The sequence below is a fragment of the Lithobates pipiens genome, unplaced genomic scaffold (genome assembly GCF_037356315.1).
Source record: "Lithobates pipiens isolate NorthernLeopardFrog02 unplaced genomic scaffold, aLitPip1_a1.2 Scaffold_10, whole genome shotgun sequence".
Taxonomy (NCBI): domain Eukaryota; kingdom Metazoa; phylum Chordata; class Amphibia; order Anura; family Ranidae; genus Lithobates; species Lithobates pipiens.
Genome location: NW_027507686.1, coordinates 206,584,193 through 206,596,853, shown reverse-complemented (window position 1 = coordinate 206,596,853; position 12,661 = coordinate 206,584,193). Strand labels below are relative to the sequence as shown.

At 43.0% G+C, this 12,661-nt stretch overlaps 1 protein-coding gene across 1 annotated transcript in view; it reads left to right on the top strand.

Annotated features, from left to right (window-relative positions):
• The window catches only part of DCDC1 (doublecortin domain containing 1), a 680,197-nt gene that overhangs the window by 644,078 nt on the left and 23,458 nt on the right, over window positions 1–12,661 (top strand). The window contains exons 32-34 of the mRNA XM_077460866.1: window positions 1,814–1,991; window positions 3,852–3,989; window positions 10,252–10,353. Of these exons, the coding sequence (XP_077316992.1) occupies window positions 1,814–1,991; window positions 3,852–3,989; window positions 10,252–10,353 (418 nt within the window). The remainder of the gene's footprint in view (window positions 1–1,813; window positions 1,992–3,851; window positions 3,990–10,251; window positions 10,354–12,661) is intronic.

Sequence of the window (12,661 nt, the reverse complement as noted above, 5' to 3'; positions counted from 1 at the left end):
TGTATTAAAAAAATTGGGCTGGAGTTGGGCTTGATTTTTTTTTTTAATTATGCAAAATGATTACTGATCACAGATGTGACATCAATATGAAGGGTCCCTGTCATTCATTCGTGCCTTGGGTAATATAATATCTGAATGCAACCTTATACTGTATAGAGAGAACATTTATTATTTGCGTTCAGACTTTTTTAATGTATGAACTAATATATATATATATATATATATATATATATATATATATATATATATATATATATATACAGTATCTCACAAAAGAAAGTACACCCCTCACATTTTTGTAAATATTTTATTATATCTTTTCATGTGACAACACTAAAGAAATTACACTTTGCTACAATGTAAAGTAGTGAGTATACAGCTTGTATAACAGTGTAAATTTCCTGTCCCCTGTTTGGCATGGAGTACACCAGAGCTTCACAGGTTGCCACTGGAGTCCTCTTCCACTCTTCCATGACGACTCACGGGGTAGTTGGATATTAGAGACCTTGCGCTCCTCCACCTCCCATTGGAGGATGCCCTACAGATGCTCAATAGGGTTTAGGTCTGGAGAGATGCTTGGCCAGTCCATTACCTTTACCCTCAAGTTCTTTAGCAAGGCAGTGGTTGTCTTGGAGGTGTGTTTGGGGTCATTACAATGTTGGAATACTGCCCTGCGGCCCAGTCTCCCAAGGGAGGAGATCATGCTCTGCTTCAGTATCTCACAGTACATGTTGGCATTCATGGTTCCCTCAATGAACTGTAGCTCCCCAGTGTTGGCAGCACTCATGCAGCCCCATGACACTCCCACCACCATGCTTTACTGTAGGCAAGACATACTTGTCTTTGCACTCTGCACCTGATTGCCACCACACACGCTTGACACCATCTGAACCAAATAAGTTTATCTTGGTCTCATCAGACCACAGGACATGGTTCCAGTAATCCATGTCCTTAGTCTGCTTGTCTTCAGCAAACTGTTTGCAGGCTTTCTTGTGCATCATCTTTACAAGAGGTTTCCTTCTGGGACAACAGCCATGCAGACCAATTTGATGCACTGTGCTGCATATGGTCTGAGCACTGACAGGCTGACCCCCCCCCCCCCCCCATCCCTTCAGCCTCAGCAGCAATGCTGGGAGCACTCATACATCTTTTTCCCAAAGACAACCTCTGGATGTGACGCTGAGCACGTGCACTCAACGTCTTTGGTCGACCATGGCGAGGTCTGTTCTGAGTGGAACCTGTCCTGCTAAACAGCTGTATGGTCTTGACCACCGTGCTGCAGCTCAGTTTCAGGGTTTTGGCAATCTTTTTATAGCCTATGCCATCTTTATGTAGAGCAACAATTCTTTTTTTCAGATCTTCAGAGAGTTCTGTGCCATGAGGTGCCATGTTCAATGTCCAGTGACCAGAACGAGAGAGTGAGAGTGATAACACCACATTTAAACACACCTGCTCCCCATTTATATCTGAGACCTTGTAACATGAACGAGTCCCCTGATACCGTGGAGGGAAAATGGCTAATTGGACTCAATTTAGATTTTTTTTTAACTGAGGGGTATACTCACTTTTGTTGCCAGCTTTTTAAACATTAATGTCTGTGTGTTGAGATATTTGAGGGGACAGCAAATTTACAATGTTATACAAGTTGTACACTCACTACTTTACATTGTAGTAAAGTGTCATTTCTTCAGTGTTGTCACATGAAAAGATATAATAAAATATTTACAAAAATGTGAGGGGTGTACTCACTTTTGTGAGATACTGTATATATAATATATAATAATTTCCGTGTGGTCTTTTGCCATTTATCCAGCTACTAGACCTCTGTACAAAAGAGTTGGACCTCCCCAGACCTGCCTGCAGGCTATATACTGTGGATGGTACAGTCAACCTGGAATTGTCTAATTTGGTCACTTGGGCTGTGAATGATTTCTCTAAACAAAACAAGGAGCAAATCGGAGATGAGGAAGAGCAAACCGACAACCGGAATGGTGAGAACCTCTTACTAAAATTTGAATTATAGCTTAGGTGTCTTGTCTTATGAGTCTCAGAGGAAAACCTCCACTATTTATAGGTTAAGGCGTTGTCTCCTCCTATATGGATTTTCATATAGTTTATAACTCAATTTACATATACCTGCACTAAGAGTAACGGGAAGGGGTGTGTTATTGCTGAGCTTTTTCTTTAAATAAGCCTTGTTCGTCTGACTTCAAAGTAAAAAAGTATGAGCCAAATAATGTCATAACTCCTGCTCCTCATATTCGTTTCAAGTCAACAAATTAAAAGAACCAATCTCCAATGAGCATTTTTAATAATATGAAACTTAACTAAGGAATTGTAATCAGGGTTGCCAACTCTCAGTAAATTCATGGACAGTTTGTAAAAATCATGATTTTCACACCTGTCCCTGAATGTCCATTACGGACATGCAATCTGGATGTCCATAATGGACATTCAGGGACAGATGTAAAAATCACAGCTTTCACAAACTACCCATGAATTTACTGACAGTTGACAACTCTGATTGTAATAATAGTGCAGGGTTAACTCTAAGATTACTTGTTTTTTTTATTATTTACTTGATTTATCTCCTTGTTAAGCTGAATGTCAGGCTATATGTCTGTCCAATCTCATGTCTGAGTGTCAGGTTGCAAAGCTGTCCTATCACTTGCCAGGGTGTATTCCTCATAAAAGCAAGATAACAAGGGTGCAGGTTTTCAGGATGGTATGAAAAAAAAGTTGAGAGGTATGGGCACAGCTCTTTTGGCCTCACTTCTCCTATGAGTCACAAAAGTGCACTTAGTTCCACACTCCTGTGACCCAGATTCAGCCATCAGTCGACTAAAGCCTGCTGGGCACTGACGTCACAGGTCCGGTCTAGATGCTCTGCAGGGATCCCAACAATAATGTCGGGATCCACCCAGATGCCTGACTAGCAGCTGGCTCAGCCTCTCTGCATGCTGCTGAGAGGCTAAGCCAGTTGTTCCTGCCCCTCCATAGTCCAGCACACCAGTGAGGGCTGAAGGGGCTGAGCACAGAGCCGTTGACTACTAGTCATCACTCTCTGCTCAGAATGAACCTGAGAACTGAGTGATCAGTGGTCTTTGATTGCTCAGTTCTCAGTGTAGAGGCAGTAGCCAGCTAGGTGAGTATGTATGGTTTTCTTTTAATTTCCTGCATTTCATTTTAAAAGAATGTATAGTTTTCCCACCTCCACAAGCTTGGAGAGAGAGTTATTAGCTCTGAGCTAGGCAGGTTATAGGTTAGCCTCCATGGGTGTCATACAACCTACCACTGAGCTTCCATTTCTGCTCAGGAATAGAAAACAATGCATACCTACCCCGAGGGGTAAGTCTGCACTATTATAACATCCAGATCAGTCTGTATCTATATTTGTATGGTGGTTAATGAATTATTCAGTTTTAGTGTTAGCTGTTTACTTTTTTGTTTTTTATATATCTAGCGGATGAGGAAGGCTCAGAATGTTCCTATTTTGGATTTTTTTTTTATAAGAGCAGACCACATGTTCTCCTCTAATGCAGGATTCCATTTAAATGTGTATACATGGATATATATATATATATATATATATATATATATATATATATATATATATATATATATATATATATATATATATATATATATATATATATATATATATATATATATATATATATAAAAATACATATACAATGCTAATAATGTCCACCAGGGGGCAACACACAATAACAGGGCATACACAGGCATACATTGTAGATAGAAGCAGTATAGAGCTTTTTTTTTTTTTTTTTTTTTTTTATGAGATCTAAAACAAAGTTATCTTATAACTATATATTCTTCCATTGTAGATCTTGAAACTGACACATCTACAGTAACACAGATGGGCCTTGAAGAGGTGACAGTGGATGAGTATTTGCTGTGTTATATTCTGCGTCATCCTATTGAAGTTTGGGTGTCCTGTGGAGAACCGTTTGTATCACCATATGGTAAGACTTATTATTTAAATATCACATCACAGTTTCCTTAAAGTGAACCCATGCTTGGTTCTTGCAGCACAGAGCAACAGGTTTAGTTTATTGATGCCCCCAGATACTGCTGATATTTCTCATGAATCCCATTCAGTCACTGGGAGAAATGTAGAGTTAGTCCTGTGAAAGCTCCAAGGTATGATGAAGAGCTTACACAGGGCTGAGGACCTTTTTCCCAACCATATGTGACAGTACAGGTGATTGAGTGGACAGTTGCCAATAAGAGCGCTGTCACATGCTCCTCTGTACCCGGACATGCTGGGTAAAGGGCAAGGTGAGTCATTGCTGCTGCTGTGGCCACTATTAAAGACAACCTCCCTGCATGGGAAAATAATATATTCACTTTAAGGTCATTGTCTTTAGGTAAAATATGTTGATAGTTTATTTTATTTAGATATATTAGAAATCTGTGTAGACATTTACAGATGGACTGAAAGTAAACTACAACTATTAGTCTTACACTCCACAAATCTGGCCTTTATGGAAGAGTGGCAAGAAGAAAGCCATTGTTGAAAGAAAGCCATAAGAAGTCCTGTTTGCTGCTTGCGAAAAGCCATGTGGGGGACACAGTAAATATGTGGTAGAAGGTACTCTGGTCAGATGAGCCCAAAATTGCCTAAAAGCAAAACGCTATGTGTGGCGGAAAACTAACACTGCACATCACCCTGAACACACAAGTTGATGGGTGGAGCCAAATACAGGGCGATCTTAGAAGAAAACCTATTCCGCGTATACACGATCGGACTTTGACGGACTTGGTCAGACGGACAATCCGACGGACTTTGCAGATGAGGTCCATCGGACTTTCAAACGAACGGACTTGGTCACACACAATCACTCCAAAAGTCAGACGGATTTGACCGTGATGACGTAGAATAAGGAAGTTCATAGCCAGTAGCCAATAGCTGCCCTAGCATCGGTTTTAGTCCGTCGGACTAGCACACAGACAAACGGATTGTCTGCTAAAAGCCGAGTCCCACGGACAAATTTGAAGCCAGTCTTATTTCTAGGTCCGCCAGACTTTTAGGAAGAAAAAGTCCTCTGGAGCTCACACATGATCGAATTGTCCGACGGACTCTGGTCCGCCAAACCAAGTCTGCTGGAAAGTCTGATCACATGTAAGCTGTATTAGAGTCTGCAAAGACTTGAGACTGGGGCAGAAGTTCACCTTCCAGCAGGACAAAGACCCTAAACCTACAGCCAGAGCCACAATGGTTTAGATCAAAGCATATTCATGTGTTAGCCCACGTACAGACGTTCGGAGATTTTGCCAACCAAATCCGTCGGATTTTGTCTGTCGGATTTAGTCCGACGGATTGTGTCCGAAACTGTTGCATACACACGGTCGTGCCAAGTTGTCTGATTTAGCGGTTGCCAAGAACGCGGTGACGTAATTTCGTTACGATGGGACTACATTCAGGCTAGTAGCCAATAGCTTTGATGTAGGAATTTGATCTGAGCATGCGTGGCACTTGGTCCGATCAAAATTCGCTACACATGATTGGATTAGGTCCGACCGGCCCAGTTGGTCGGGAAATATTTCCAACATGTTGGAAAATTGGGTCCGACGGAGATTCGGACGGAATCAGTCCGATGCATACCACACACAGTCGGATTATCTGACGACACGGTCCGATAAGACGCATTCCGACGGATTCTCCGACCGTGTGTACGCGGCATTAGAATGGCCCAGTCAAAGTTCAGATGGATGGGCGGAATACAAATGTACCACACACTTTTCACATATTTATTTGTAAAAAATTTTGAAAACCATTTATCATTTTCCTTCCACTTCACAATTATGTACCACTTTGTGTCGGTCTATCACATACATTTGCAATAAAATACAGTTACGATTCTGGTTGTAACATGACAAAATGTGGAAAATTCAAGGGGTATGAAAATTTTCTCAAGGCACTGTAACTTTTTAATAAAGGTAATAGAACTTTAGAAACTTTAAAAAAAGCTGCTTTTACACTGGAGTGGTGCGGTGGCAGGACACCAAAAAAAGTCCTGCAAGCCGCATCTTTGCAGCACTGTAGGAGCGGTGTATACACCACTCCTAAAGCGTCCCTGCCCATTGAAATCAAGAGGCAGTTTTAACCCTTTTTCAGCCGCTAGCGGGGGTTAAAAGTGCCCCGCTAGAGGCCAAAAACCTCTGTAAAAACCTCTGCTAAAATGATCAGTGCTTTAACACTGACGTCCCCAATGCCCCAGTGTGAAAGTAGCTTAACAGGGGTTTGATCAGTTAGGCTACTTTCACACTGAGGTGCTTTACAGGCACTATAATGCTAAAAATAGCGCCTGCATAGCGCTTGCAAAGAGCCTCTCCTCTCACTCCAATGTGAAAGCCCAAGGGCTTTCACAATGGAGCTATGAGCTGGCAGGACGGTAAAAAAAGTCCTGCAAGCCGCATCTTTGCGGTGCAGTAGGAGCTGTGCATACACCACTCCTAAAGTGCCGCTGCCCATTGAAAACTGGGGCCTGTTGGTCAGTCAGGCCTTGGCATCTTATGTATCCTGGAGAGTCCAAGAGTAAAACATCACTAGCACAATTTCTGAATGAAAGGTTTCTGATGTTAACCACTTCCCTGCCAGTGTCATTAGTACAGTGACAATGCATATTTTTAGCACTGATCACTTTATTAGTGTCACTGGTCCCCAAATACATTTCAAAAGTGCCCCTTAGTGTCCGATTTGCTTGCTGCAATGTCGCAGTCCCACTATAAGTCCCTGATCGCCACCATTACTAGTAAAAAATGTTTTTTTTTACATAAATATATCCAATATATTTGTAGATGCTATAACTTTTCTGCAAACCAATCAATATACGCTTATTGGGATTTTTTTTTAACCAAAACGTAGCAGAATACATATTGGGCTAAAATGATGAAGACATTTGATTTTTTACTGGATGTGTTTTATAGCAGAAAGTAAAAAATATTGTTTTCTTTTTCAAAATTGTCGGCCTTTGTTTATAACGCAAAAAATAAAAAACACAGAGGGGATCAAATACCACCAAAAAAAAGCTCTATTTGTGGGGGAAAAAAGGCCAAAAAGGTGGGTACAGTGTCACACGACTGCACAATTGTCAAAGTAACCCAGTGCTGTATTGCAATAAATGGCCTGCTCATGAAGGGGGTAAATCTTCCCGAGCTCAAATGGTTAATGTACCTTGCAGAAAAATACAAGCTTTCATTGATTTTGAGAACAAGGCCTTACCTTAGTCTTTGCTATATTTGTTTTTTTAGAAAACTTTGGAGACTCCCTGGTATAGATTTGAGACAGAGAAACCAGTAAAACACAGTTAGGAGTTTACCAGCTGATCTTATTAGTGCACACCCTTCACCCATCAACTAAGTTTTCATAGCATCCCTGTCATTTCTCCATGTATACATTTGCCTGTCTTCCCGCATGCAGCCCAAAGGACAACCCTGATTTAGTGCAAGGGCCTACCTGATAGGATACAGGGTGATTGGATAGATGACATGTCCTCCTATTATAAAGTTTTGGTAAATATAAATGAGATTGTATAGTGTATGGCCCATGAGGTACTTTGCCATGTGTAGTGCAGCCCATTGAAATTAACGGGCTGCCCTATATATGTCACTGGAATAAAGAGCCAAAAAACGCGTGCTCCCACAACTCTAGATGTGAATGGGGCCTGAAAGTGAAATTGGTGCGTTTACACAAGAACAACGAGGCTCCATTCACATCTGTGTGTTTCCAAATGGCAAACTGCACAGAAAATGTGTGCCTTGCCATGCGTTTCAGAAGTGTTTCAGAAATCGTGCTTGTGTTGTCATTATAAGTTAAAGGCTCCCCAAGTGTGGCAAATACACCAAAAAATGCACCAAAAAAAAGTTCTGGAGCTTCTCTGAGGTGATTGCTGCATGTAGCGCAGCCCATTCAAGTGAATGCATGATGAGTGAAAACACTCCAAAATGCACAAAACAAATGCATGTGGGAAGTGAAGGCTTCTGGGAGATGACCTACAGGAAGTGAAAGCTGAGAGACAGGAAGTGATGGAATCTGAAATCATTTAAAAAAAACAAATAAACTGACAAGATTTGAAACCTTCTGGGGATAAGGTAAGTGAGAGAAAAGAACATTGGGGTGGCTGGGCCAGAAATGACAATAGAAAACACTTCTCTTTATTATGAAAAGTGAAATTCTGTGCGAAAAGGTGAACTTTAACACATTCAGCACAATCAAATATACATTTCCCAGTAAAATACTTGTTAAAACGTTTACCCCAGTACAGCTTTCAATGTTACTGGCTCCTGCTTTCTCAGTGTTGCTTCCCTGATCTTCCATTCTCCACAGGAAAAGGTAACAGTGGACAGTGCAATCTCCAGTCAGTCTGGGCAGAGGAGGAGGGAGGAATAGGGGAGTGACTTGCTATCCTCAGCTATGGGGCTGTGTGCTTCTAGTAATGTGCATGTTAGTGGGGCTACTTATCCTGCACATGGGGGTACCTTTTTCAGTGAACGCGCTCATCAATGCCCGACACCAGGCAGGGATTGGAATCATGTGAGAATCAAACATTAAGATAGTTCTCTGACAGAGGTAAAAAAAGTACAGAGTTCCTTTGATAAGTACTGTCTTGTGTCACTACATACTATTGCCTTATGTATGTTGCTTTTAGGAGGGATACTGCTGAGCCCATGCCCTCTCCACCAGTCCAGCATACCTCTGCCACCTCACTCCCAGTGACAGAATGGGGTCCCGCTGTGCACTCAGTGTGGCCCTCATGCGTGCACCTGTTAACTCCTTCCTTCCTGTACTGCCCGGCAAAGGGTCTCCATAATGTGGGTTCGGTCCCGGCTGCTATGGGAGACTGACTGCTGGGGAGGGAGTCAGAACACTGACCCACTCACTACCGGAGGACCCATCACCTACACCAGGTAGCACGCTTCATGACTGGCTGCATGTATCTTACACTAGTCCTTAATTACCCATGGCAACTGCATGAATCCTCCTGCTTGTCTTTCCAAGGAGACCCTTCGAAGTGGCTTTGCTTCATGCCTGTCAGAAACTATGAAATCAGGCCGAGACAGAAGTACAGTTAAATCACACTTGTTTAATAATAAAAGTAAAAATAACAAACTTAGTCAAAACATAGCCAAAGTTCAGTAACCGGAACGGATAATCAGCCAAGCCAGAAGTCAGGGATCAAGGTAGTGGAACAGCAAGCAGGATCTGGAGCCAGAAAGCATGTCAGCAAAGCAAGTCTTGAACAGGATCGCAGGAGATAGTTTCTGTGATGTTGACCACGGAGAAGGCAGAGAACCTCTGGAATGGATGGCTTAAGTAGGCAGGACTGACGAGCAGGATATCATCAACATTTGAGTAACTGTGGAGAGATAGGAGCTGGCAATTAGCCGACAGCTGAGTGGCCAGCACAGAACCGTCATGTACCCCTTTCAAGATCTTCAGACCAGGCTTAGATCAGTTGATGCAGCTTAACCTAAAGTTTTGGCAATTCTGTATAATGTGAACAATAACATTAAAATGTCCTTAACTATCTCTACTTGGCTGCCAGGCATGCCTCCACAAGGCCCTCCAGGAACAAGAAACAATTGCCCCCAGCAACAATACAGCCCCCCTAGGGACAATAGACCCCAACATCCAGCATCAATAGTCCCTTCAGCACCGTGTTCCATTACATACATTAAGTGCTGGAGGTGCCATGACTGCATTCCCCCACATTCCCACTGAAAAAAAAGCCCTGGATTTTATTTACCCAATGGCTACCTTGGGCTAAGCACACCTTAGTATCCCTCATCCTCTTCCAGATGCCCATAGAGAGTTGATCCAGGGAATATCCGATTGCTATAGAGGGTCAGGAGGGGTTATTTCCACTGTTGGAGCAAATTGGACCATGCTTTGTAAGAGTTTTTTTTCCCTTCCTCTGGATCTACTGTGGGCATAGGGCTTGGTATGTGAATGTTTTCCATTATTGGATGAACTCTATGGTCTTGTGTCTTTTCTCAACCTGACTCACTAATGTTACTTTGTAACCATGTTAGCTGACTTACCAATCAATGCCCATTGTTTACCCTATTCTGAAGTGACCACAGTATGAATCTTAAGGCTTCACCCCAAAAAAAGTTTCTATGTCTATGTTTATAAAGGGATTTTTTTAACTAAACTTTTAAAAGAGAGATGTTTAATATAAATGTGAATTATAATATATGTTAACTGTGTTCCCAATGTAGTTGTCCAGCAATCAGAAAGACAAGAGAAAATACAGTGGTTACAGAAGAAGGAGATTGTGAACGGACGCAGCTTGATGAAACACAAAATGAGACACTTACAAGGTAATTCTGCAGTAGAAGGTAATAGCGGGCATCTCATCTTGTAGTGACTGTTAGCCAGGATGTTTACTTTTAAAAATGTAAAATGGAACAGTTTTTTTTAATTTAAAGTGGAACTAAACACATTTTTAATGGTATCAAAAAAGTTACATTCCTGGCATGCCAGAAGTTCTAACTGTCACTTTTGCTTCTACTTTCTACCAAACTGTCAAACCATCAAATGGCTGAACTGGAGTCATAACTGATCACATGTGCAGGACCATGGCTATTGCAGATCAAGCAGAGGCTTAAGCCTCGTACACATGTTCGGACTTTCCAACTGGAAATGTTCGATGACAGGCTGTTGGCAGTAAGTCCGACCATGTATACACTCCATCGGAGAATTGTTGTCGGACTTTCCACCAACCAGTGGCGTTGCTAGGGGGTGTCTACTGGGGCTATAGCCCTGAATCTGGGGCCCATAGCCCTGAGTCTCTTGGGCAGGCATGCCGCCCTGTGGTCGCACAATTTAGGAGCCTCCCTTCCTTCTCCCGTAACCCCCACCACTGTCATTCTCAATGAAGCCCGTAGAATGGGAGGCAGGGGATAGCAATGAGAGACGGGGAGGCACAGCAGCACTGGATGAAGGGCAGGGGGTGGGGTGGGAGCTGCATGAGTTAACTTTCCCTATTAACTAGCAGAAAAGCACATTATTGTGATACAAGGAGGGGGATGTGAAAGGGGATCAGTGCTGTGTGGGGAGGGGAGCAATGCTGTTTTTTACTAAATGTAATATCCTTCAAACTGGACTTCACGTTGGGGACTGCTTTGTTTGTTTTTATGTTGGCTGCTATATGAGATCTGGCGATGAACCGTTGCTCCTGAGAGTAATAGTGATCCAGGATACACACATTGAGACTCTGTGATCAGAGAATCTTGTGAATCTTAAGCCTCATACACACGATCGGACTTTGTACAAACTTTGCCGTGGACTTTTGTACAAAGGGCGTTGGCCGTAAATTTGTATTGCATACACACAGTCTGACTTTTTATGCAACAAACACGAACGGAGTGACGTTTCAACGTACTGACAACACTTCAAAACAGGACGTTCAATTACTCCGGCGACACCCTTTGGTCAACTTCTGTATTGTTGTCTGATCTTTTGCATTGGTGCTGAGCATGCATGTTTGTACTTTGTACAAAAGTCTGATGGTTTTGTGTACACTCAATTGGACTTTGCTCCATCTGACTAATGTTGTAAAAATGTTTGTCCGTTCGCACAGCCAAGAAAAGTCAGATGAAAACCAAAAAAGTTTGTCCGATGGAGCGTACACACAGTTGGATGTTGCCTTAAAACAGCTAATGGAGGAGGGAGATCTGAACGGAGGGCAGTGCTGTGGGGGGAACATGTGAAGTACAGAGGGGCAATGCTGCGGGGGTAGGGGATTTGAAGCAGGCCAGTGCTATGGGCAAGGGGATGTAATGTGAAGGAAGACAAGTGCTGTTGGGGGATGAGGTGGCAGTGATGTGTGTGGGGGACAGTGGAAACTAATATAAAGGAGAAACTGATGTGTAGTGAGTGACTCATGTGCGGGGGACCAAGGACACCAATGCAAGAATGGGATTGGGATATAAAATGAGGGAACTGTGATAGGATCTGAGACATAGCACAAATATGCAATTCGGACCTCTGCGGGAAGAATATGTTACTGTTTTTACCTCCACTATTTTTAATTCAGTAACTTTGCTCTAGGGCGACCAGGGCGGGTGCTGAGGCAGAGTGGGGTGGTCCTCCCTAGGTGCCACACACTGGCGGGTGTCAGGCCGGCGTCACCCGCTGTGTCTAATTTTAATCGCCGGGTGCCTGCCATCATAAAGTCCCACCTCCTGGTATGGCTCCTTTGACAGACAGCATACTTGTCCAATGGCGGGACATGTGCTGTCTATCATAGGTGGGAGCATATCCAGGGAGCAGGACTTATGTGAAGGCGGGCACCGGCCACCGGGTGATTCAGATTAAATCAGACACAGCGGGAGATGCCAGCATGTGTGATGATCTGGCAAGCTCTCCCTTTCCTCTTCTCTCTGTTCCCCGAAACAGGTGAGGCTGCATTGCTGGGCACATGTGAGGCTGCATTGCTGGGCACATGTGAGGCTGCATTGATGGGCACACATGAAGCTGCATTGCTGCATTGTGCCCAAGCATATGAATTTATTTATTTCGCTGCCATGGGCTCTAGCCCCAGATCTTTTGTAGACCTAGCAACGCCCCTGCTACCAACAAATGTTGGCTAGCAGGTTTTCACATTTTCCGTGGACAAATGTATGC